Raw genomic sequence first — 25,310 nt, 5'->3', positions numbered from 1 at the left:
ATTAGCTGCATACTGTCTGTACAATGTCTTGAGTATAACGTGTATGTCTACATGCCATGCTGTCTCTTTTTGTGGGTTTTTTCATCCCTTAGGGTCTGTGATCTGCTCGTATCTATCTTTGCTGTCATGTGTGTTTTGTATTATATTCTGTTCCTGAATATTCAGTAACATATGGTGTTAAAGAAGAATGCGAGTTGGCAGAGTGTCTCGCTCTGCTGTGGAAGTCACTCAGCAAAAGGCAGATCCTGTACGCTCCGGGGCCCTGCCTAGCCAGGCGGACACACAATCATCATCATCATCATCATCATCATCATCATCATCATCATCGTCATCTTCTTCTTCTTCTTCTTCTTCTTTCAGCGTGTTCCCTGTTTCTCAGGGCACCCAGGTAGCCAGGCAGACACAATACGGTCACTAAACAAATATTTAAGAACAAGTGGTCTCTGTATGACAGGTTGAAAGAGCGTTTTTCGGGGGCGGCTGGGTGGCATGGAAGTCTATTCCATTGCCTACCAACACGGGGATTGCCAGTTCGAATCCCCGTGTTACCTCCGGCTTGGTCAGGCGTGGGAAGCCGGATGTGGGTATGTGTCCTGATCACTGCACTAGCGCCTCCTCTGATCGGTCGGGGCGCCTGTTGGCTGGTTGGTTGGTTGGGGGGGGGGGGGGTAGGTAGACGACCGGTCTACCCTATATCCGTATACCTCGGAAGTTGTTACGAAGCAATTCTATTGGTCAGTCGGTCAAAGGGTCCTCCCAGCCTACTTTGAACGGTTGTTGCCTGTGTTTAAACTGTCACGTTGGCAGCAAAGTGGTGGTGGTAGTAGTCGTAGCCAACGGTACATTAATAGCATAATACTAATAATAATAATCGTGTAATACTTAGTAACGTGAAGACACAATAGGACTGAGACCCTAACCCTAAGGGTATACGGATCATGTAGGGCATCGGTGGCTGACCATGTGCCATGGAGAGCCATGTGAGTGCAGGTTTTCATTCCAACCCGACTCCACACCAGGTGATTTCACTCATGCATCCTTCCTCTTTGCTTGAAGGGTTGCTCATCAGTGAAATCACCTGGTGTGGAGTCCGGCTGGAATGAAAACCTGCACTCACATGGCTCTCCATGGCACATGGTCAGCCACCCCTGGTCTAGGGTATACCGGTCGTCTACCTATAGGGGGAATAGCGTGATCCTACCGCGCGCTACGCCCCCCTGGTGAAACTCCTCACTGTCAGGTGAAAAGAAGTGGCTGGTGACTCCACATGTATGGGAGGAGGCATGTGGTAGTCTGCAGCCCTCCCCGGATCAGCAGAGGGGGTGGAGCAGAGACCGGGACGGCTCGGAAGAGTGGGGCAATTGCCCGGATACAATTGGGGGGAAAAGGGGGGGGGGGTGGAGCAAAAAAAAAAAAGGTGCGCGTTTTCTATTTCATTGCCATTTTTGTTCGTTATTGCTTCTTCAACTGTGTGATCAATGCTTATCTTGTTCCATGCTTATAACTCGAAGCAGCAAAAAAAGTCTCCAGTTTCTGTCGGTTAAATGAGGGAGTAAAATCCGTGTCCTTGGGGTGTGGGGATGGCGGTGGGAAGGTCAAGGGGCACTGTCAGCCCCACTGCTCAGTGTGTGTCAGCATGCAACAACTAAGTTATGCTACGTTTACATGACAACGGTTTCTGCTAAAAGCAGAAAAGTTTTTCCTTTGCGTTTTAACAAAGCTCCACGTTCAGACGATATCGTTTTGAATACGATCCGCATGCTCACGGATCCGCAAAAAAAGACTGAAAACGCTGTAGTGTGCATGCCAGGCCAGTAGGTGGCGGTGAAACTTTGTATTAGAGAGCCTTTCCGGGGACCCCGATAACACCAGGCGCCTGCGCACAAATGCTTTCTTCTCAGAGCGGTGAGTAAACAAACAGACGATGGCGGGTGTACGATGGGAAACAGATCATTCTCCGTCTGCGTGTAGGTGGACCGGGAGTTGGGCGCATGTAAAGAAGCGTCTCCGCTGGTCCCGGTAGCGGAGCAGCAGGTCTACGCTTTGCCGGAGGAGCGTTAATAAACTCAGCAGAGAGAACCGCGCAAACAGCTCGCTAACCCGCCATTATTAGCGCTCTTTTTACTCGCGCATGCTTATTTGACTGAAAACGTAATACGCATGTGCGAAGTAAAGCCGCGACGTCACCCTTTTCGCAGGAACCGGTTTTGCTGGTTTACACGGCGACGCTGGAGTCGCGTTTTCAAAAGGTTCCCCTCTGGAACCCGGTTTCAAAAGTTTGCGTTTTCGAGCCCCCACAACGCCGCTGTCGTGTGAAGGGACGGCCACGACGCAACAGCACGTTACCGTTTTATGCTGAAAACGTTGCCGTGTAAACGACCCTGTGGTTTCACTTCTTTGTCTTTACTATTTGCTTACTTTGGCGACGACCCTTTGACCTTCCTTTAAGTAGATCTGGAGACCGTGCAGCTGTGCCCACTCTTCCTTCTCAGTCCCGGACTGGGTGACCACGTGATGAGCGTGTGCCGCTGGGTTTTCCTGGTGGTCCGATCAGACTGGCGTCTGCAGCTGGGAGGGAGCGCATCACCATCCGTGCATGTGTGTGTGTGTGTGTGTGTGTGTGTGTGTGTGTGGTTAAGCAGAGAGAGCAGCTGGTAGGAGGATGTCTTTTTAGGAGAGTCATGGAACATGGCAAACACATAATGTACACACAACAACACACACTGGTTTACCACTGATCTACACTCACGACACAAATGCAAACTCGTATGAACTAATTAACACACACATACACACACGTACCTAACCATAATGGTAATGGCCTAATCTAAATCTGAGCCTAACCCTAAACCCTAACCTTCAGCCCTTAAAAGAAGTGGCAAACGGTTTTCTTTCTTTATAACATTATAACTTTAGAAAAGTCAGCTCTGACATACACACACGTAACCTCTTTATTTCTTTCCCTTTATGTCTATCACTCTCTCAATGTCTCTCTTGCATGCTGTATACACACGTGCACGCGTACTCATGCATGCGCACACATACTTAAACATGCACGCTCAGTAGCAGCAAAAATACCGAGGCACTCCAGTGTAGTACAGGCAGCAGCAGATTGGTGTCGCTGTTGACTGTGGAAGTTCTCTGACCAATCAGCTGGCAGGTTGGTTGGAGCCCAGTTCCCCACTGGCACATCTCTTTTTTTCCCCTCTGTTGTCTCCCCACGGTCGTCGTCTCTCCATCTCTCTGTTTCTTTCTCTGTCTCCTACCCTTCCCCCAACCCCGTCATCTTCTCTGGGATAACCTGTGCTGCTGTTGGGGGCTGTGTACTTGAAGGAGCGTTTGAGAACCAGAGGTAAGGGGACGTGGAGGCTGGCCGAGCCAGCAGAAGATGCGCGGTGGTTGGTTACGCAGCTAGAGGACGCCTGGGAGGACAGGCTGTGTGTGGATTTAAACCTGTGGAGGAAGATCTCATATCAGCATCTGGCCCAGCTACTGTTGAGGTGCTTGACCTGCACAGCCTTTCTTTTGCTTGGCCTGTGAACGTGTGTGTGCGTGCATGTGTGTGTGCATGTGCATGTGTGTGCTGGTGTTCGTGTCAGTGTGAGTGTGTGTGTGAGTGTGTGAGATTGTTTGTTTTTGTGTGTATGGATGGGATGTGTGTATGCGATCGTGCGGCTTCGTGACATGTATTTCTCCTCTGTGGTGACTGGATCACTGCGACAGTCCTAATATTGTCAGATAGGCTTTTTCCTGTCTCTTTGTCTTAAGACTGCTCTCCTCAGCCAGCCTGGCCGTGCGGTCTGCGATGGAATTCACACAGTGCTCCACTGCTTAGCTAAAATGGTGTCAGTTTTATGTAAGACCTTCTTCCTTAAGACAGAGCGTAATAGAGTCATGGCAGGGATGTCACCTGTGTCCGCTGCATTTGTCCTGTGCATGTTGGTCGGTCTGTCGGCATAGAATGCCCCCCCCCGTGTGTTGCGAATGCTTGCGTTGAGAATTTCTACTCAAACAGTAGCCTGCACCCCCCTTGGGGAGTAGGCAGTACATTAATTTCAATGGGTGGGCAGAACATTGTCATGTCAAATTGCCATGAGGTAGCTGGAGTCTGCATGATTGGAAAAAGTCGTGTTTTTTTCATTTGTCAGTGCGGAGCATGTAATCACATTCCCCCCTGCTGTTGAACGTGGTCGTCTTGCATACAAAACGTGTGGAGAACAAGTTCTCCTCCTCTGTGATCCTCCTGAGCTTCTCTGCTGGGAGACAAAAAGGAGGGGAAGCTACTCGTGGACTTTATCATGTGTGAGTAACCCAATTATACTGGCGGGTTCTCCTATAGACTCAGTATTTTATTTCATGGTATATATTTGTCTTTTCTTCATCGTGTTGTAGGTGGAGAACTTTTTTTTAAGTGGAGAAAAGCAGTGAGTAGGTTGACAGTTGTAGTAGTAGTATAATGGTATAGCTGTAGTAATAGTATAATGGTATAGTTGTAGTAGTATAATGGTGTAGTAGTATAATGGTATAGTTGTAGTATAATGGTGTAGTTGTAGTAGTATAATGGTGTAGTAGTATAATGGTATAGTTGTAGTAGTATAATGGTATAGTTCTAGTAGTGTAATGGTATAGCTGTAGTAGTATAATGGTGTAGTAGTATAATGGTATAGTTGTAGTAGTATAATGGTGTAGTAGTATAAAGGTATAGTTGTAGTAGTATAATGGTGTAGTAGTATAATGCTATAGTTGGAGTAGTATAATGGTGTAGTAGTAGTATAATGGTATAGTTGTAGTATAATGGTGTAGTAGTATAATGGTATAGTTGTGGTAGTATAATGGTTTAGTAGTATAATGGTATAGTTGTAGTAGTATAATGGTATAGTTGTAGTAGTATAATGGTATAGTTGTGGTAGTATAATGGTGTAGTAGTATAATGGTATAGTTCTAGTAGTGTAATGGTATAGTTGTGGTAGTATAATGGTGTAGTAGTAAAATGGTATAGTTGTAGTAGTATAATGGTGTAGTAGTAGTATAATGGTATAGTTCTAGTAGTATAATGATGTAGTAGTGTAATGGTATAGTTGTAGTAGTATAATGGTGTAGTAGTAAAATGGTATAGTTGTAGTAGTATAATGGTGTAGTAGTATAATGGTGTAGTAGTAGTATAATGGTATAGTTCTAGTAGTATAATGGTATAGTTCTAGTAGTATAATGATGTAGTAGTGTAATGGTATAGTTGTAGTAGTATAATGGTGTAGCTAGAGACAGATGAGGAACCTCTGTCCTCTGTAGGCATTTGTCACTCTCAACACCTAATGTGCTGACACTGCACATTAAACCCCGAGGGGACCACTGGTGTTCACAGCTGCCATAATTTGTGTGTGTGTGTGTGTGTGTGTGTGTGTGTGTGTGTGTGTGTGTGTGTGTGTGTGTGTGTGTGTGTGTGTGCGCATTTTCACAAGAACCTTGCTCTATTTAAGATTGGGAGTCAGTGATGTATGGAAATGATAGAAATGCCGTATGACACTAGTTGAATATATATGAAAAGAGGTTGTGGGGCATCCGGGTGGCGTGGCGGTCTATTCTGTTGCCTACCAACATGGGGATCGCCAGTTCGAATCCCCGTCTTACCTCCGTTTTGGTTGGGTGTCCGTACAGACACAAGTGGCCGTGTCTGCGTGTAGGAAGCTAGATGTGGGTGTGTCCTGGTCGCTGCACTAGCGCCCCCTCTGGTCGGTCGGGGCACCTGGGGGAGGGGGAACTGTGGGGGAATAGCATGATCCTCCCATGTGCTACGTCCCCCTGGTGAAACTCCTCACTGTCAGGTGAAAAGAACTGGCTGGTGACTCCACATGTATGGGAGGAGGCATGTGGTAGTCTGCAGGAGACCGGGATGGCTCAGAAGAGTGGGGTAATTGGCTGGATACAACTGGGGAGAAAAAAGGGGGCAAAATTCCCCCCAAAAAAGGTTGTTAAATGAAATTGTTTTTTTAATTTCTCCTCTTCCTTTGTGTGTGTGTGTGTGTGTATTTAGGGGGGGTGGTTGATAAGGATTTGCGCCACTACCTCAACCTGCGCTTCTCCAAAGGCTCAGTGGACCACGACCACCAGCAGATCATCAGAGACAACCTCTACCTCCGCACCGTACCCTGTGAGTAGACCCCTCTCCTCTTGGAGAGCTCTCCAGGCCAGAGACAGAGGGTTTGGCTGTTATTTCAACTCCTGTCATCATCATCACACACCTCTGTCATGCCTGTATCCTGCTGCAGACTGCAGACTTCAAGACTGCCGACCTCTCACGCTGTGCCCTGCTGTGTGTCTGGCCCTCATTACACTTGTCTGTCTCTGCCATTTTATCTTTTTCTATAGGTGTTTTTTTTTTCTTTTTTTGGTAATTTTTCCCCTCTTGTTGCCTTCCTTTGACTCGACTTCCCTCAGTCATCTTGTACTCTTTTCCTTTAACCCATAGAATATGGCCCTGGTGCTCCTTCAAAGCAATCTCTTTCCAGCTTCTCTCTCTCTCTCTCTCTCTCTCTCTCTCTCTCTCTCTCTCTCTCTCTCTCTCTCAATTGTCTGGCCGTCGAGCTCTCATCAGACTGAGGTTTCCACGGCAACCACCCTCTTGTCTCCAGGCCTGTGTTGCCGTGACGCCCTGCCCCCTTCAGCGCACACAACACTCACATGAACACACACACACAGGGATATACACCGGTCTATACAGATAACAACATGCATCATATTAGATGTGTTCACCACATAAAAAAAGATGGCGGTGACACATACTGAAACATTGTGAGACAAAATTCCTCTCTTCCATAAATGTGTGTTTACTGAGCATTAGGTTGTTAGGAAAGGTGTGTGAGAATCTAAGATATTTCTTTCGATTGGACATGGATATTGGCTATATTACACGAGTGTTACGTGTGTGTGTGTGTGTGTGTGTAAACAGATGTGTTGCATGCATTTGGAGGTAAATGTACAGTGGTGATGCATGTCGGCTATTTAGCACATGAGGATGCTCTGTGCTGATGTTCTCACCGTGTCTGCCTGCTTCCCTGTAGGGGGACATTGTCATTGCTGTGATTGACATTGAAGGGGTGCTGTCCCCAGCAGCTCTGTCGGCTGTCAATACCCAGAACGACCAGTGAATCAGCTTCTCTAGAGACGCAGGCAGCTCTAATCGTTGGCTCAGTGCACTACACACTTCACTCCTTTCAACTAGCATGTATGGACTATGAAGTGGTCGGTTGTTGGTACTGTGATGCTCATTGCTCTCACCAAAGCTCTTACAGAGGGACATTGTCTCAGTGCAACATGTTGCATGCCTCCAGTTCAGTAGCCATCTATGATCAGTCAGTGAGTCAACCAAGTTGCATTTTATATAGCGCTTTTCTTGCTGTAACAGCCACTCAAAGTGTTTTACAATTAATTCACACACACACACACACACACACACACACACACACACACACACTGATGGCATGTAAACTATGCAAGGTATGCAAATAACAATTGCTCATTGGGAGCATTGAGGAGTTCAGGGTCTTGCTCAGGGACACGGTGAATATAACAATAATATGCATAACATTGCAAACCCATAAAGCTTAAATCTGCCATTTTTCTCCATTAATAAGTCGTCGTTTTATCCATCTGATCCATGTGGATCAGGTCACATCATTTTTTTTTTACAGCGTGGATCTGTTCAGATTGGTTCAGATGGTTGCAAGCAGAAAATCCTTGAAGAAGCCTAGTGTTGGACAGTCATTGGTCTTTCCCTACTGTCATCAGCTCTTTAAAATGGAACTAGTGATATAGAAGAATTGTCAGGATAGGTGAAGTAGCCTGATCTAAGGATACAATTTTCTCTCTTCCTCAACCTGCCTGCCATCCACCTGAACCTCACCAGTTCTGTAACATGAAGTACTGTCAGAATCAAGGGCCGAACCACGATACAGACATGGTATAGAACTTTTTTTTTTGAAGTGGATTCCCCACAATTCTATGATATTTATCGTATGAAAAATTACACATTTAGCACATAGTTTTGAGGACTTGCATTGTGACCAGATGTCATTATTTTAGCAGAGCAACAAAGACTGACTTTGATGATCGTTTTAATTTGAATATTCTGCTTTTATTACTAGTTTCGTTACTGCTGACATGTAGACCTAGGTTAAAACTAATGTTATCACGCTGTTTAGTCTCACATTCCAATTTTTCACCTCATCGTCTGTATCTCCAGAGCATGGCCCTGTCTGGCCACTGCGTTTAGCCCCTCCCTCTGCCTGGCTCTGTGCTGCCTGCACTGTGACCACATACCATACTGTACCAGAGGAACACTGACTGACCTCGATGGTCATTTTAATTTGATACACTGAATATTCTGCTTGTGTTGCTAGTTTTGTTTGCTTTAATGGTATCATGCTGGTTAGCTAGCTATATAGTAAGTGTTTACAGAACAGTTTATACTAGTAAGCTAGCAGTAGTAGTAGTAAGAGTTACCTGAAATGTTAGCTATTGTCTCACAGGAAGGTGAATCAGGTCCTCTGGACACAACGTTTAGTAGGAGAAATGTTTCAACATCATCTAAGTGACCTCTTCAGTCCCAACTGACTGCAGGTACCCCACCCTTATAAACAATAACGTGGCTGCAGGTATCCCCACCCTTATAAACAATACAGTGACTGCAGGTGTCCCCACCCTTATAAACAATAACGTGGCTGCAGGTACCCCACCCTTATAAACAATACAGTGACTGCAGGTACCCCACCCTTATAAACAATACAGTGGCATAACGACTGAAACCAACAATCAGTTTCATATGCAAATATGGTGTGACCATTAACTAGAGTTTCAGTGGCCATGTGTACTATTCACAGAGGATTGGGGAATAGTTGCAATCACAGCATTTTAAGATGGTGACAGATGTACCCCCCCCCCCCCGTTTAGGGATGGTTGTTCCTTCTTAACATAGATGGCCTCTGACTCCCTGTTCAAACCAGAGTTCCTCCCTATCAATAATGTGCACATCCTCATCCCTGAAAGATATAGCTGTTGCCATATCTACTAAGCTAACATTACCTGTTTAGGTATCTAGTTACTTACTGTCTGAATAAACCTTGTATGTGTCGCTGCCGGTGTCCACAAGTGTGCTGCCAAGGTAAGTGTCACATGATAGAAGTGTGCCCCTGGTCAAAACTCACGCTTGTTTTTCACCATTTACCGAATCGAACATACACATATCATACACTACCGTTCAAAAGTTTGGGATCACCCAAACAATTTCGTGTTTTCCATGAAAAGTCACACTTATTCACCACCATATGTTGTGAAATGAATAGAAAATAGAGTCAAGACATTGACAAGGTTAGAAATAATGATTTGTATTTGAAATAAGATTTTTTTTACATTAAACTTTGCTTTCGTCAAAGAATCCTCCATTTGCAGCAATTACAGCATTGCAGACCTTTGGCATTCTAGCTGTTAATTTGTTGAGGTAATCTGGAGAAATTGCACCCCACGCTTCCAGAAGCAGCTCCCACAAGTTGGATTGGTTGGATGGGCACTTCTTTGAGCAGATTGAGTTTCTGGAGCATCACATTTGTGGGGTCAATTAAACGCTCAAAATGGCCAGAAAAAGAGAACTTTCATCTGAAACTCGACAGTCTATTCTTGTTCTTAGAAATGAAGGCTATTCCATGCGAGAAATTGCTAAGAAATTGAAGATTTCCTACACCGGTGTGTACTACTCCCTTCAGAGGACAGCACAAACAGGCTCTAACAGGTACTATTTAATGAAGATGCCAGTTGGGGACCTGTGAGGCGTCTGTTTCTCAAACTAGAGACTCTAATGTACTTATCTTCTTGCTCAGTTGTGCAACGCGGCCTCCCACTTCTTTTTCTACTCTGGTTAGAGCCTGTTTGTGCTGTCCTCTGAAGGGAGTAGTACACACCGGTGTAGGAAATCTTCAATTTCTTAGCAATTTCTCGCATGGAATAGCCTTCATTTCTAAGAACAAGAATAGACTGTCGAGTTTCAGATGAAAGTTCTCTTTTTCTGGCCATTTTGAGCGTTTAATTGACCCCACAAATGTGATGCTCCAGAAACTCAATCTGCTCAAAGAAGTGCCCATCCAACCAATCCAACTTGTGGGAGCTGCTTCTGGAAGCGTGGGGTGCAATTTCTCCAGATTACCTCAACAAATTAACAGCTAGAATGCCAAAGGTCTGCAATGCTGTAATTGCTGCAAATGGAGGATTCTTTGACGAAAGCAAAGTTTGATGTAAAAAAAATCTTATTTCAAATACAAATCATTATTTCTAACCTTGTCAATGTCTTGACTCTATTTTCTATTCATTTCACAACATATGGTGGTGAATAAGTGTGACTTTTCATGGAAAACACAAAATTGTTTGGGTGATCCCAAACTTTTGAACGGTAGTGTACATACACCAAAACAATCAGCGTTTCTTGTTAAATCTAGCAGTACCAAGTGTGAAGCCTGCTTTGGACGCTAGCGCCATCAGAAGTTACCCTCTGATAAGAAGTGTACCCCCTATGATTGGAAATGTACCCCTGGCCACCCCAAGGGTCCATCCATCCATCCATTATCCAAACCGCTTATCCTGCTCTCAGGGTTGTGGGGATGCTGGAGCCTATACCAGCAGTCATTGGGTGGCTGGCGGGGAGACACCCTGGACAGGCCGCCACGCCATCACAGGGCCGTCCCAAGGGCGATGGCATCAAAAGTCGAGGTCAGATTGCTGTGACCCTTGTAACTTTCAATTCAGCAGAAAACGCTTAAGACTTCTGATGTTTAACTTGCATGTTTGTTTCAAATTGTAGGATCTAAAAGCCATTTGCTAACAGAGCCCCACAGAAACGTCTCTCTCTACACTTTATGGGTGTCTTCACCCCCACATTTTTAAGCTAACACACACACACACACACACACCCAGGTTATACCTCTACTTTTGACGCTATGACCCTCAGAGCAGCCAGGGGTACACTTCCTTTCAGGGTGTACGTAACCTGGCACGACACCGGTCATGCTTTCTCCGCTTTTTATGTAATGTTACTAATGTTAATACAACTCGGATTTCAAACCCGGGCAGATGAAGCTCGTTGGCCTTGTCAGGCAATTCATCTAGGAGAAGGAAAAAACTGATTTAAGACCTCCGCTGCCTTGCGGGTGTACTCGTCTCCGGGATAGGCTTTGGGAAGAAACCCCGAGGAAAAATCTGCATCCGTCTCCATTGCCAGTCATCTTGCTTAGTCTTGCCACTGGTAGAAGGTGGTCTCCGACGAGAGAGTGGGGTTGGTGATGCGAAACTCTTCCCCACTTTAAACAAAATCATTGCGCAAGTCATCAGTCATCCATCCATCACCCCATTTTTATTCTCAAAGTCCTGTGGCGGTAGGGGCGTGACGAAGCGACAGGTGTGGGTACACTGGCAGTCATAGCCACAAACCTGCACACAGGCGGCTTAGACCAAATGGTCGTTCTTCACTGAAAGGAGCAGAAGTGGAGTTCGGCAGCCCTCTGAGCAACTGAGCAGCCCTCTTTAGGACCACACTGCTGACCTCCCTGGCATGAGGAAGGGTCTAGAAAAGGTGACCTAAAAATTGCCTGCTCCACGTCACCCCATTCGGCAAACTGCGGTCGGAGGGGGCCCTATTTTTGCAGTCGAAACAACAGAAAAAAGACAAAAACAACACCTTTGAAAATTGCCACATGGAACATTCGCAGTCTTCTTGACAGTGAAAATGCAGAAAGACCCAAGAGACACAGAGCACTTATTGCAAATGAACTAAACAGGTACAACATTGACATTGCCGCCTTGACTGAGACCAGGCTGGTAGGACAGGGTGAAATTCGTGAAAGAAGCGCAGACTACACTTTCTTCTGGAGTGGGTGCGGACCTGAGGAGAAACATGAAGCTGGAGTTGGCTTCGCAGTCAAGTCAACTCTCGTAAGCAAACTGGTCACGCCTCCAAAAGGTGTGAATGATTGCCTAATGATGCTGAGACTCCCCCTTTCTCAGTGAAAGAAAATTGTCACCATTGTCAGCACCTATGCACCCTACGATGACCAACTCGGATGAGATCAAGGATAAATTTTATGAAGACATGAATACTGTCATTGCCGACATTCCCAGCGCTGAAAAACTCATCATTCTTGGTGATTTTAATGCAAGAGTTGGCACAGACAGCATCTCCTGGGAAGGCGTGATCGGAAAGCACGGAGTTGGAAGCTGCAACAGCAATGGATTGCTACTTCTTCAGACCTGCGCAGAACATGGGCTTCTGATCACAAACACAGTATTTCAGCTCCCCATCCGCAACAGAACGTCCTGGATGCACCCGAGGTCCAAACACTGGCACCTGATTGACTATGTCATTGTCAGGAAAAGAGACCGGCAGGACATAAGAGTTACAAAGGTTATGTGTGGGGCAGAGTGCTGGACGGATCACCACCTCATTGTTTCTAAAGTCAATCTCAACATCCAGCCCAAGAGACGCCCACAAGGCATGAAAGTACAAAAACGTCTAAATGTCAGTAATCTAAAGAATAATGACATCAAGAAGTCCTTTACAGACACTCTGGAGGAACGACTGGAGGTTACTGTGCTGGATAGCCAGAATGTGGAGGCTGCTTGGACCGCACTTCGTGACACAGTGTATAACACAGCCTTGGAGTGTCTAGGCCTCTCCACAAGGAATCACAAAGACTGGTTTGATGAAAACTGCACCGAGATAAACCAGCTGTAAGAAGAGAAACGCTGTGCCCACAAACTTCATATTGAAGACCCCCCAGTCAACGGCCAAGACAGATGCACTTAGGAACATCCGGAGCTCTATCCAAAGAAAATTACGCCAAATGCAGGATTCATGGCTGAGCAACAAAGCTGATGAGATACAGGGCTTTGCAGACAGAAATGACATGAAAAACTTCTACAATGGCCTGAAAGAAGTCTACGGTCCTACCATCGCTGGCTAATCCCCGCTCCTAAGCGCAGATGGGACAACACTAATCACAGATAAAGGGGAGGTTCTTGAAAGATGGGCTGAACACTTCAGCAATGTTTTGAATCGCCCTTCTACCATCAACTATGAAGGCATCGATCGACTACCCCAAATTCCATCTGATGAGACGCTGAGCACCCTTCCAACAATGGAGGAGACGCTTAAGGCAATCGCACAGTTGTCAAGCGGAAAAGCGCCTGGCTCAGACTCCATCCAAGCTGAAATTTATAAAGAAGGAGGGCCTGTGATTGCTAAGAAACTTCAGCAGTTGTTTCATCTCATATGGCAAACTGAGACAGTACCTCAGGACTTTAAAGATGCCTCAATTATCCATCTCTATAAGCGCAAGGGAAATCACCAATCGTGATAACCACCATGGAATTTCCCTGCTGTCCATTGCAGGCAAGCTGCTTGCAAGAGTTTTATTAAATCGCCTCAGCACACACCTCGAGAGAGGACTTCTAACTGAGTCAATGTGGATTCTGGAAAGAATGCGGGACCATAGACATGGTGTTTGCTGCCCGCCAGCTTAAAAAAAAATGCCAGGAACAAAATGTTGACCTGTACTCCACTTTTGTCAATCTGACCAAAGCCTTTGATATTGTCTACAGAGACGGCATTTGGAGAATCATGGCAAAATACGGATGTCCAAAAAAGTTCATCACCATTGTACGACAACAACATGATGGCATGGTAGCCAGAGTCCAAGACAACAGAGTTGCATCTGAGCCGTTCCCTGTCTCTAACGGAGTAAAGCAAGGCTGTGTCCTTTCCCCAACCCTGTTCAGCCTTATGTTCTCAGCCATGCTGTCAGATGCCTTCAGGGAGGGGGACGCTGGCATTGCTGTCAATTACCGTTTTGATGGCTCTCTCTTCAACCTTCAGCGGCTTAAAGCAAAAACCTTAGTTAAAACAGCAACCATCAACGATCTTCTGTTTGCCGATGACTGCGCCCTCAACGCTACATCTGAAGCCAACATGCAACAAAGTATCAATAAGTTCCCAGAGGCTTGCAACAACTTTGGCCTCACCATCAACATAAAAAAGACTGAAGTACTTCATCAGCCAGCTCCAGGCAAAGCGATACAATGTACCCAACATCACCATAAATGGGCATCGATTAAATGCGGCTGACAAATTCACTTACCTGGGCAGCTCTCTCCAGATATGTCACCACCGATAAAGAGATAACCGCACAGCTTTCTAAAGCAAGTACTGCTTTTGGCAGACTCCACAAGAATGTGTGGAACAGGAGAGGCATCACCCAGGAGACCAAAATTAAAGTGTATCGGGCCATATTTCTCACTGCACTGCTTTACGGCTGCGACACATGGACAGTTTACAAACGCCATGCAAAAACACTAAACCACTTTCACACCACATGCCTCAGAAAACTTCTTGGCATAAAGTGGGATGACAAGATCCCTGACACAGAGGTCCTTAGTCGCTCAAGACTACCGAGTATACACACCATCCTCATGCAATCACAGCTTCGTTGGGTGGGCCACGTAGTTCGCATGCCAGACCACCGGCTCCCAAAGAAACTGTTATATGGTGAATTCAAGCAAGGCAAACGCTCCCATGGCGGTCAAACAAGCGTTTCAAAGACACCTTGAAGGTTTCGTTAAAGGCCTTCACCATCAACTACGATACGTGGGAACAGAAAGCTCTGAACAGAGGAGAGTGGCGTGCAGCTGTCCGAAATGGTGCAAACGCATATGAGGCTGCCAGTACTGCTGCAGCAGAGAGCCGCAGGCAGGCCAGGAAAGACCGTTCCAGCAACCCTCCAGCTACTCCCACTATCCCATGCCCACACTGCCAAAGAACATTCAGGGCGCAGATTGGACTAACCAGCCATCTTCGCACCCACAGAATTCGGCCCCTACAGGATGACTAGATGGTCCTCGTCGCTGCGACGGACGAACAACACACATGTAATGTTACTTCATTTGTTCACCTCCACTGGTTCAGATTGTCATCATAGCACAGAACGAACGACGTGAGGTGGATTAGAACGTTAGAAGATCTGATTCTGAGCTTTTTTAGAAAACATTAATAGCAACAACAACATGCTAAATCGGACAAACCGAGTTGTGTGTGCTAGATGGGCACAACCAAGTGTACAATTGGGGGGGGCGTCGCACACTTGTTTTCCTTAACAAATGGAAATAAATTGAAAATAAATAGGAAATAACAAGAGACAGACCCGTTGACAGGGTTCATAGAAGGAAAACATTTTCAGCATATTTTATACTGTATATTGGATGGGACAGATTGATATTTTGGACACGACCCCCCCCCCCCAAAAAAAATAAAAAGAATGTTTGGCTATGCTCAAGGTTAGAACGACTTTTCTGGCACTGTTGGCGATTCTCTGTTCACAGCTTCAGTTTCTGCCTGTAAGATTTTCAGATGGCGTTTGTTCACACATGACATAACCTTGTTCTGTTCCCTGCTTGTCTAAGATGCCTTTTATACGGTAAACTACCACATCTGTGACTCTAATGTTAGTTTTTTTAATTTGTCCAGTTAATCATTTATCATCTCGGTATTCTTGAGTTTCCATATAACCGGAGGCTGTCACACAGTTGCCTTTTGATTTCATCCTCTGCTGACAGAAAGTAGGTCTTTTATTTCTTGGACAGTCCATTTTCCAGACATTTGTAAATACGCTGTTTTGAATATGCTGTTTGACAAATAACCTCTTGCTTCAGACAAATGCCTGCCATGAGCAAGTTGCGGATGCATTCCTCATGGTTGTAAACGTTGAGTCAATCTGTGCATCACTCAACAGAACTATACAATATTGTAATACAGCTTTGGACCAGTGGGGGCGATCTAGCAGAGAGGGTTCACGACCTACTATCTCAACAAGTCTTCCAACCCATAGATCCTTTTACAGCCTACATCATCAAAAGTATGCGTGCGCATTTAGGCAACGGAAGTGAAAGCTACCCCCAAGTCTCCCATTCATTCACGGATTCAGACGAGGAAGAGGAGATGACAAAAGTTTATACAGAAGTATAACCAGCATCAAAATGTGCGGTTGTTGTGTGTTTGGCTGTACGAATTGCTACTCTGCCAACAGCGGACTGAACTTTTACCCAATTCCGACGGGATCACGGCCATTTCAGAGCAACCGGAGGCGCCTCCCTGTGGCTGCAAGCCATCAAACGTATTGATGAAAACTGGACTGAGGACCCGATCCAAAATGCTGGCGTTTGCAGTGGCCATTTTCTATCAGGTAAGTTATCTATCTACTCTTTGGTTTCGCTGGAATGCCTGGTTTAGATGGAGACTAATATCTCAAGTAACCGATAAGCAGCATTAGCCGGTATTATCTGGCTAATGTGGTGTGTCTGGCTATTGACAGGTGGGGCATCACTGGACTCACAGAATCCTGATTTTGTGCCCTCTGTGTTTAAGTACACAACACAAAGTCAGAACCCCGAGGCAAAGGTGGAAAGGTCAGAATAATTAGGCCTAACACTTCCTAATGGTTTTAGAAGGACTTTTCCCCTCTTTCATTTCATGCTATTCAGTGCACTTTGGAGCTTGCAGCTGCTGTCTTTGAAAAAATGGGGCTGTATTACAAATATTGACCGTCTTAAGTTTCAAGTGAAGATAGGGATGTCTAAGATAGGATTTATCTCAAGTTGGTATTAAGCAAATCATAACCTACACTCCACCCAATCAGCCTACTCCTTCTGAAACTGCAGGACAAGTCAGCAGCATGGATCACTGTCCTGGTAAGGATATATTTTTGTTGTGCAATCAACCAATTTGTTGTGAGCTTGTGCCGGCATATCCTAACTGTTGGCTTTTCTGTTAAAGCTAAAGAGGACGTCCCAGTCCCAAGGACAGAATATGATGATCTGAACCTGAGGTACCCTCAGCTTCAGGAGGACTATGTCAACCTGCAGCAGGAGTGTGAAAAACTACAGGCTGAAAATGAGAAGCTTAAAGAGGAGCTGCAAAACTCTACGTTTTCCTGTGCCACTATTAAGTTCAACATGGGACAACTGATTTTTTTCACAGGACTTACCTCCATTATCTTTGACTGGCTGTGTGCAAAAATAACAAGACAGTGTAGGAAGAATTAGCCAAAACCTCTCTCTACAGGATCATCTATTGGTTGTGCTAATGAAATTAAGGCTGGGCCTAACTAATACTGATTTAGCCTATAGATTTAAGGTATCAAAAACCACCTTATCAAATCTTTGTCAGAGCTGGATACCTGCTATGGCCATAGTCCTCAAGCCACTCATTAAATGGCCAAGTAAGGGAGCTATAATAAAGAACATGCCTAAAATCTTCAAGCAAGACTTTAAAAGATGCCAGTGCATAATAGATTGCACAGAGGTTTTCATTGCTAGACCCAGTAATCTGACTGCCAGGGCCCAGACATGGTCAAATTATAAACACACCAACACCATTAAATATTTGATTGGCATCACTCCAGCTGGAGCAATTTCATTTCTGTCCCTTGGATGGAGTGGGTGGGTTTCTGACAAGCAGATAACAAAAGAATCCCGGTTTTCGGAACTTTTGGAACATAACGATGAGATTCTGGCAGATAGGGGATTTCTAATCCAAGATGAACTTGCAGTTTATGGTGCCACCCTTCGTATTCCTCATTTCACAAAAGGAAAAAAGCAAATCTGCACAGGAGGTGGACTCATCGAGACAACTGTCTCATGTAAGGATACATGTGGAACGAGTAATTGGACGATGGAAGAACTTGATATAGTGTTTGGCGCTCTCACAAACCTCTGCAAAAGTGTTGTTCCCAAAAAATCTAAAAAATGAGTGAATTCTATCATTCATATGTTGCCATTTCACAAACAGCACTGCACTGTGAAGTGTCAGAACATGTGACATTGTTTGTTTTCATCTCAAAATAATTTAGAACTGCAACTATTAATTGAGAGCTGTTATTAAATATACATTTTGACAACACCTTGATCTGAGTCATTTATAATAAAATTGTGCAAATTCTCTGCTTTTAGCCTCTTAAATGTGAATATTTCTCTGGTTTATTCCCTCCTCTGTGACAGTAAACTGAATCTTTGTGTTGTGCACAAAACAAGACATTTCAGGATGTGATCTTGGCCTTTGAAAAACACTGATCAACATTTAATCATCTTTTTCAGACATTTTAGAGACTAAACAACCACCGTAAATCGATTAATCCAGAAACTAATCAACAGAAAAAAGATAATTAAATGCAGGCCTAAGATAATTCAAATGATGTAATGCATTTTTCTACTTAGCCATGAACATTTAATTTTATTCATGAGTGAATTATTATGGCAATGGTATTTTACATTTTGTATGTGACCGCAGACAACATAGTTGCAAGCATCCAGTGACTTGTATGCCCGCAACTTCTCTCTTGTGTGTACGCTCGGTTTCTCCACCAAATATGTATATATATCTGGCCACTGGATGTTAGGCCACTTAGTAACGTCTGCCACCCACTCGGTAATACCACACGGATCTGGAAGTCGGTTGCCATTTGCTAAAGTTAATTTATTCAGGTAACTTCTGCGATCTTTTGTCGTTAATCCCCTTGCATAGTTTGACGAACTAGCTAACTCCGCCATACTTCCGTTGCCTAAATGCGCGCGCATCCACACCTACGTCATCACTGTTTACAAACTGTAAAAGGGACTATACGACCACATAGGTCGTGTCCTCTAATACAACCCACAGGACCTTCTCCTAAATTAGTGCCCCTAGCGGCGACAGGAGATATGCCACAGATACTTTTCGCCTCTGTGCGTTGTGGGTTTTTAAAACAACGTGAGAACAATAGAATATGTAGTCAGTGGGTTTTTGTGTTGTTTGACCGTCTAGTATAGTAAGTAAGATTGCTATTGGCAGTATGTTTACTATGAATAAGGTTATAAGAGCTGACTTAACGTTAGCCACAAGTCAGAAAGTCAGTTAGCGTGGACATTATAACCGCTATGTGACGTTAAACTTTGCTTTTATTAATATTCCTTCTCACGACAGCTTATGGAAGGAGATGCTTATTGTTACAGGGGAAGTAACGTGTTATAATTACGGAGGAGCGTGAGGAAGTAGCTTAAAACCTCACTATAGGTGGTGATAAGCTGCTTGAACAAACCACCTATGGGGTCGTTTTTTTGGTGGAGTAGTCTCATCTCACTTCCACTTATCTGAGGGTGGATTGGTACATAAATATACAAGTTTTGTCGGGACTTCAACCGAAACCCTTGAGTTGTTGGGGTGTTGCTGTTTCAGATGGATGAAATAACAACTTATTAATGGAGGGAAAAATGCAGATTTCAACTTTAAGGTCACTGAGCACAGTTTCAATGCAGCGGTGGAATGGCCTGTTTGGCTGAGTGGAGGGAATTTTGCACTGGCGTAGCGGAGGACATGTGGCGTAGCGGAGGACATGTAGCATAGCGGAGGACATGTAGCATAGCGGCGGCCCTACGCTAGATGTCCTCCACCGGTGTGTTGAGTCGATGACACAGAGGTGATTGTTTGATATGCTCCCACAGCTGCACAGTTCCTGAGCCTCTCTGTCTCGCTCTCGCTCTCTCTCTTTCTCTCGCTCTCTCCCCCCTCCCCCTGTCTGGCTCCTTCATCTTCCTGCTTTCTCTCCTGTCTTTCTGTTCTCTCCACCCTATTGCGCTCTTGCTCTCTATCACTGACTCTCCTGTTTTTTTCTCTTTTGCTCCCTTGACCCCTGTCTTATTTCCTCTGTCCTCTGCTGCTGTCCGTCTCTTGCTCTACCTTTCGTAGCCTCTTCCCTGTGTAATGGAGCGGTGCATGCAAGAGGGCTGGGTTCAATTAATCGTTTTCCTGATTCGAATACATCATCATAACGATCTAATTATCAATTCATTTAATCTCTGAATCAATCTCCTAATCTTTATTTTTCTCCCATTGACGTGGGAAACGGAAATTACAGACCTATAGACATTACAGACCAGAAACTGCCTTGGGTTCAATTCTTTATTTAAACATTAATATTTTCAATAATACACCAGGTTAGAGGGTTCCTTGTACAATTGACAGCGTTACTTCTCTGAGAATCTTTCATATCCAAGCAAATTGGTGTTATAGCTGAAATATCCCTGACTGGATCGATATTGAATCGAATGGGAAATCAAATCGATTTGGGACCTTGTGAATCGGAATCGAATGGATTCGGGAAATCAGTGCTGATACTCAGCCCTGTTGACGGCTGAGGTGACGATAGGGACTGGCTGAGGTTCAACACTGCAGGTCCTGCACACAACTGAGGCCAAGCTGACAGGAAAAGGAAGGCTCAGGCACACTTAGTTGTATGAATCTCTCTTTTTTTGTTTTGTGTGCAGTCTCTCCCCAAGCACAGTCTCCTTCAAACCCACCTCTAGAATGGAAAGACAGTTATTTTGAATGATTCGTGAGCGACATTAGCATCCTCACAACGGGCTGGTTATCTCTGGACAAGACTAAGAGTTTAATGAGGATTACAGATGTTATTACGCTTGGACCTACTGCAATGCTCTGTGCTTTAAATATTTCACTCAATATTTGAACAAAAGTTGAATGTGCTTCGACAGCTCCCGTTGCCCTCGTTGCCCTCGTTGCCCCTGTGTGATATGACACTCCTATTACGGTGATTCCCTAAATGGCATTCTCATCAATCTCACTGGCCTGATGTTATCTACCTTTGGTCAGCAGATCATCTGTATCACATCAGGAGGGTGTTGTTATGCTCTTATCCCACCAAGAGAGTTTGAGACACATAGAGGAAGACATTCCTCTGCCGTCAGAATGACACAGCATCACGCAGATGAGCAGGGATGGGACCAAGTGCTGTGTTGCTCCTGCCTTGGGTCGGCAAGCTTGTTTATCAGTGTGGTTTGGAGCGCTCTAAAAGCAGTGTTGTTTTTTTCCATGTCTGCAGCTCTTTGGTCAGGCTGTCACTGTGAGTCTGTCAGCCTGATAAGCAGACGCCATTCTGCATCACAACATGCTCCCAGTGAAGGACGTGGGAGGAAAGGTGTGTGTGTGTCTGTGTCTGACACACACACACACACACACACACACACACACATGAATACACTAGGAAGGGGAGTAGCACTCATCACAATGCTAATATTGAGTGGGGGGGGGTATAGTCTTCTTCGGCAGTCCATCGAAACAATGATGACTGTGATGCAGTTTAAGCTCGGCAGCCTGTGGGCCATCAGGCCGCATTAGAGTGATAATATCGTCCCCATTTGTCACAGACAAATGTTGTTTGAGTTGGTCTGTTATGTCTTGCATGGTGGGCCTTATCATAGGCTTCCTGTCTCTTTTGTTCAACAGCTGTTCTCGATTGCCTTACTGTGGAGCGCCATCTCTGTCTGTCCAGTACCACTGTCTCCCAGCTGGAGTCATCTATGCTGCAGATCTTCATGTGGTGCTTGAGCACATCTTTGAAGCGTAGCTCCTGGCCTCCCTGCTTCCTTTTACCCTGGCACAGCTTCCCATAGAAAATCTCTTTTGGTAGGCGGTTGTCTGGCGTTCTTCTCACGTGGCCAGCCCATCTGAGCTGGGAGGCTGTTATTAGGCCTTCAACACTGACAGTACCAGCACATCTCAATACTTCCATGTCGGGCACCTTGTCTTCCCATCTGATTCACAGCAATAGTCAAAAATAAACAGAACACCAACACGCGGATCCCAGTTCGAATCCCCGTGTTGCCTCCAGCTTGGTCGGGCGTCCCTATGGACACAGTTGGCCGTGTCTGTGGGTGGGAAGGTGGATGTGGGTATGTGTCCTGATCGCTTCACTAGCGCCTCTGCTGGTCGGTCGGGGTGCCTGTTCGGGGGGGAGGGGGAACTGGGGGGAATAGCATGATCCTCCCACGTGCTACACTAAGCTTGAACAGTATATCATTTCAAAAGCCACATCACAGTTTAAGACTAAGATCGCACATGTGTCGTAGTCACATTGCAAAGGATGTAATGTAGGGCAAATGGGGCCCTTCAGTCATGTGAGGCTCAAATTCTTATTGCTTATTGATAGAAAACGAAATTTAGCCTCTTTATGACTACTCCTGAAGAAAAATATTCTAGCACGTCTGACAAATAATTCAATTTAGTCTGATTTAATGACTTCCTGGACAGCTGCCTTATTTCCCCCTCTAAAATCCCTCCAATAATCGCAGGGTGATAAATGGTGCAAATGGAGGCTCGAAAGTTAAAAGTTGCAGTATATGTTGGAAGTCATGTAATTCTTTATTACGCATTAACATTGCAATATGTATCGCAAAAAAAACAATGATGTCTCAATGTTGAGTTGCAGCCCTGCTGTCTCAGACATCACAGACAAGCTAGCGGAGGAAGTCGGGGGCACCATTTGACTTGTTATTAGGAAGGCCTCTTGGGTGGATGAGCCAGAGTTTCCACTCCTGCTTGTGTTGTTGAAGAACGTAGAGGAGAGTTGTGGACAGTCCCACTTCATGTGTACAGGGAGTGTGAGAGCTTCTTCATGTGAATGCAGCAGAGACGTGTAAGGGAAAGGAGTAGGTCCAAAGGAGAAAGCAAAGGCAGGAAAATCATTTGTGGGAAAGGGGAGGTGATGAGAAGAGTTGGAGTAGATGGAGAGAGAGGTGTGAGGACAAATGGATTTGGAGAAGAGATGAAGAGAGGAATAGGGAATTGGCTGCGATGGAAAGAGAGGATGAAGGAGGATGATCATGGAGTTTGAGCTACGGCATGGCGAGTGGAGGCAGAAAAATGGGAAGAGGATGGAAGGAGGGGCCAAGGCTGAGGAGCAGGAAGCAGAGAGAGAAATGTACACTGGACGGGGGTAGAAGGAGCTACGAGGGATCTTCGTAAGTCATTCCCCTGAGGATCATCTCCACTCGTCCACTCGACTCAGAAGCATCAGTAAAAGGCTCTATAAATAGCTTGAACAGTGAGCAGCATGTTTCTTGAGTCGGATAGCCACTAAATACATGCAGCCACTGTCACTTTGTCACTTCACATCTGCTGCCCTGCAACCCCCCCCCCAAACACATCCGCTGCCCTGCACCCGCGGTAACCTGCAAAACCCCTCCCAACACATCTGCTGCCCTGCACCCACGGTGCCCTGCAAACCCCCCCAAAACACATCCGCTGCCCTGCACCCGCGGTGCCCTGCAAACCCCCCCCCAAAACACATCCGCTGCCCTGCACCCACGGTGCCCTGCAAACCCCCCCCCAAACACATCCGCTGCCCTGCACCCGCAGTGCCCTGCAAACCCCCTCCCAACACATCTGCTGCCCTGCACCCGCGGTGCCCTGCAAACCCCCTCCCAACACATCCGCTGCCCTGCACCCACGGTGCCCTGCAAACCCCCCCCCCCAAAACACATCCGCTGCCCTGCACCCGCAGTGCCCTGCAAACCCCCTCCCAACACATCTGCTGCCCTGCACCCACGGTGCCCTGCAAACCCCCCCCCAAACACATCCGCTGCCCTGCACCCACGGTGCCCTGCAAACCCCCCCCCAAACACATCCGCTGCCCTGCACCCGCAGTGCCCTGCAAACCCCCTCCCAACACATCCGCTGCCCTGCACCCGCAGTGCCCTGCAAACCCCCTCCCAACACATCTGCTGCCCTGCACCCGCGGTGCCCTGCAAACCCCCCCCCCCAAAACACATCCGCTGCCCTGCACCCGCGGTGCCCTGCAAACCCCCCCCCAAACACATCCGCTGCCCTGCACCCGCGGTGCCCTGCAAACCCCCCCCAAAACACATCCGCTGCCCTGCACCCGCGGTGCCCTGCAAACCCCCCCCAAAACACATCCGCTGCCTTGCACCCGCAGTGCCCTGCAAACCCCCTCCCAACACATCCGCTGCCCTGCACCCACGGTGCCCTGCAAACCCCCCCCCAAAACACATCCGCTGCCCTGCACCCGCAGTGCCCTGCAAACCCCCCCCCAAACACATCCGCTGCCCTGCACCCACGGTGCCCTGCAAACCCCCCCCAAACACATCCGCTGCCCTGCACCCGCAGTGCCCTGCAAACCCCCTCCCAACACATCCGCTGCCCTGCACCCACGGTGCCCTGCAAACCCCCCCCCCCAAAACACATCCGCTGCCCTGCACCCGCAGTGCCCTGCAAACCCCCCCCCAAACACATCCGCTGCCCTGCACCCACGGTGCCCTGCAAACCCCCCCCCAAACACATCCGCTGCCCTGCACCCGCAGTGCCCTGCAAACCCCCCCCCAAACACATCCGCTGCCCTGCACCCGCGGTGCCCTGCAAACCCCCCCAAAACACATCCGCTGCCCTGCACCCGCGGTGCCCTGCAAACCCCCCCCAAAACACATCCGCTGCCTTGCACCCGCAGTGCCCTGCAAACCCCCTCCCAACACATCCGCTGCCCTGCACCCACGGTGCCCTGCAAACCCCCCCCCCCAAAACACATCCGCTGCCCTGCACCCACGGTGTCCTGCAAACCCCCTCCCAACACATCTGCTGCCCTGCACCCGCGGTGCCCTGCAAACCCCCCCCCCCCAAAACACATCCGCTGCCCTGCACCCGCGGTGTCCTGCAAAACCCCCCCCCAACACATCCGCTGCCCTGCACCCACGGTGCCCTGCAAACCCCCCCCCCCCAAACACATTCGCTGCCCTGCACCCACGGTGCCCTGCAACCCCCCCAAACACATTCGCTGCCCTGCACCCCCCCAACACAGCTCCAGTATTTATTTTTTTTATCCACAGCATGATATAAAAGCACAGTTCAATGCAGCAGATTATGGGCAACAGACATGTTGTATTGTGAAGAGGAGGATGAGGAGGAGGATGTGGGTGATCATGGAAATGATAACGAGGAAGCTGACATTGGAAGATGATGATTTTGATCATTATTACATGTGTGTGTGTGTGTGTGTGTGTGTGTGTGTGTGTGTGTGTGTGTTTGGATTTGAAAGAGAGAGAGAGATAGGGCTGGGAGTCACTGAATGAGAGAGTGTGTGTGTGTGTGTGTGTGTGTGTGTGTGTATGTGAATCTTCATTTTATATATGTTATACCCGTATGTATGAGACTGTTTCTTTTCATTGTCACATTGATTATTCTGTTTGTGTGTGTTCAGATTTAATGAGGACTGAGCTGATAAATGAATAATAGCTCCCATACACATGCTGCTCTCTTGAGGTTGCACATGTTCCAGTGTGCATGGTTCTGTGAGTGTGTAAGAGAGAGTGAAAAAGAAAGAGAAGGAGAGGGGGGGGGGGGGGAGAGGGAGGGAGAATTACACCATCCCCAGGGACTCTCTACT

The 25,310-nt window shown here is 46.7% G+C and overlaps 2 protein-coding genes across 2 annotated transcripts in view; both read left to right on the top strand.

The window, feature by feature from the left end:
* Positions 1-6,156, top strand: part of LOC130114654 (membrane-associated guanylate kinase, WW and PDZ domain-containing protein 2-like) — a 40,618-nt gene extending 34,462 nt beyond the window's left edge. Inside the window, exon 2 of the mRNA XM_056282515.1 lies at positions 6,032-6,156. Within this exon, the coding sequence (XP_056138490.1) occupies positions 6,032-6,156 (125 nt within the window). The remainder of the gene's footprint in view (positions 1-6,031) is intronic.
* Positions 6,157-12,878: 6,722 nt separating this feature from the next.
* Positions 12,879-25,310, top strand: part of LOC130114653 (membrane-associated guanylate kinase, WW and PDZ domain-containing protein 2-like) — a 77,742-nt gene continuing 65,310 nt past the window's right edge. Inside the window, exons 1-3 of the mRNA XM_056282514.1 lie at positions 12,879-12,978; positions 13,827-14,012; positions 16,859-16,952. Of these exons, the coding sequence (XP_056138489.1) occupies positions 12,879-12,978; positions 13,827-14,012; positions 16,859-16,952 (380 nt within the window). The remainder of the gene's footprint in view (positions 12,979-13,826; positions 14,013-16,858; positions 16,953-25,310) is intronic.

Source organism: Lampris incognitus, chromosome 6 (genome assembly GCF_029633865.1).
Source record: "Lampris incognitus isolate fLamInc1 chromosome 6, fLamInc1.hap2, whole genome shotgun sequence".
Lineage (NCBI taxonomy): Eukaryota > Metazoa > Chordata > Actinopteri > Lampriformes > Lampridae > Lampris > Lampris incognitus.
Note: the sequence above shows the minus strand (reverse complement) of the source record. Positions and strands in the feature narration are given on the sequence as shown.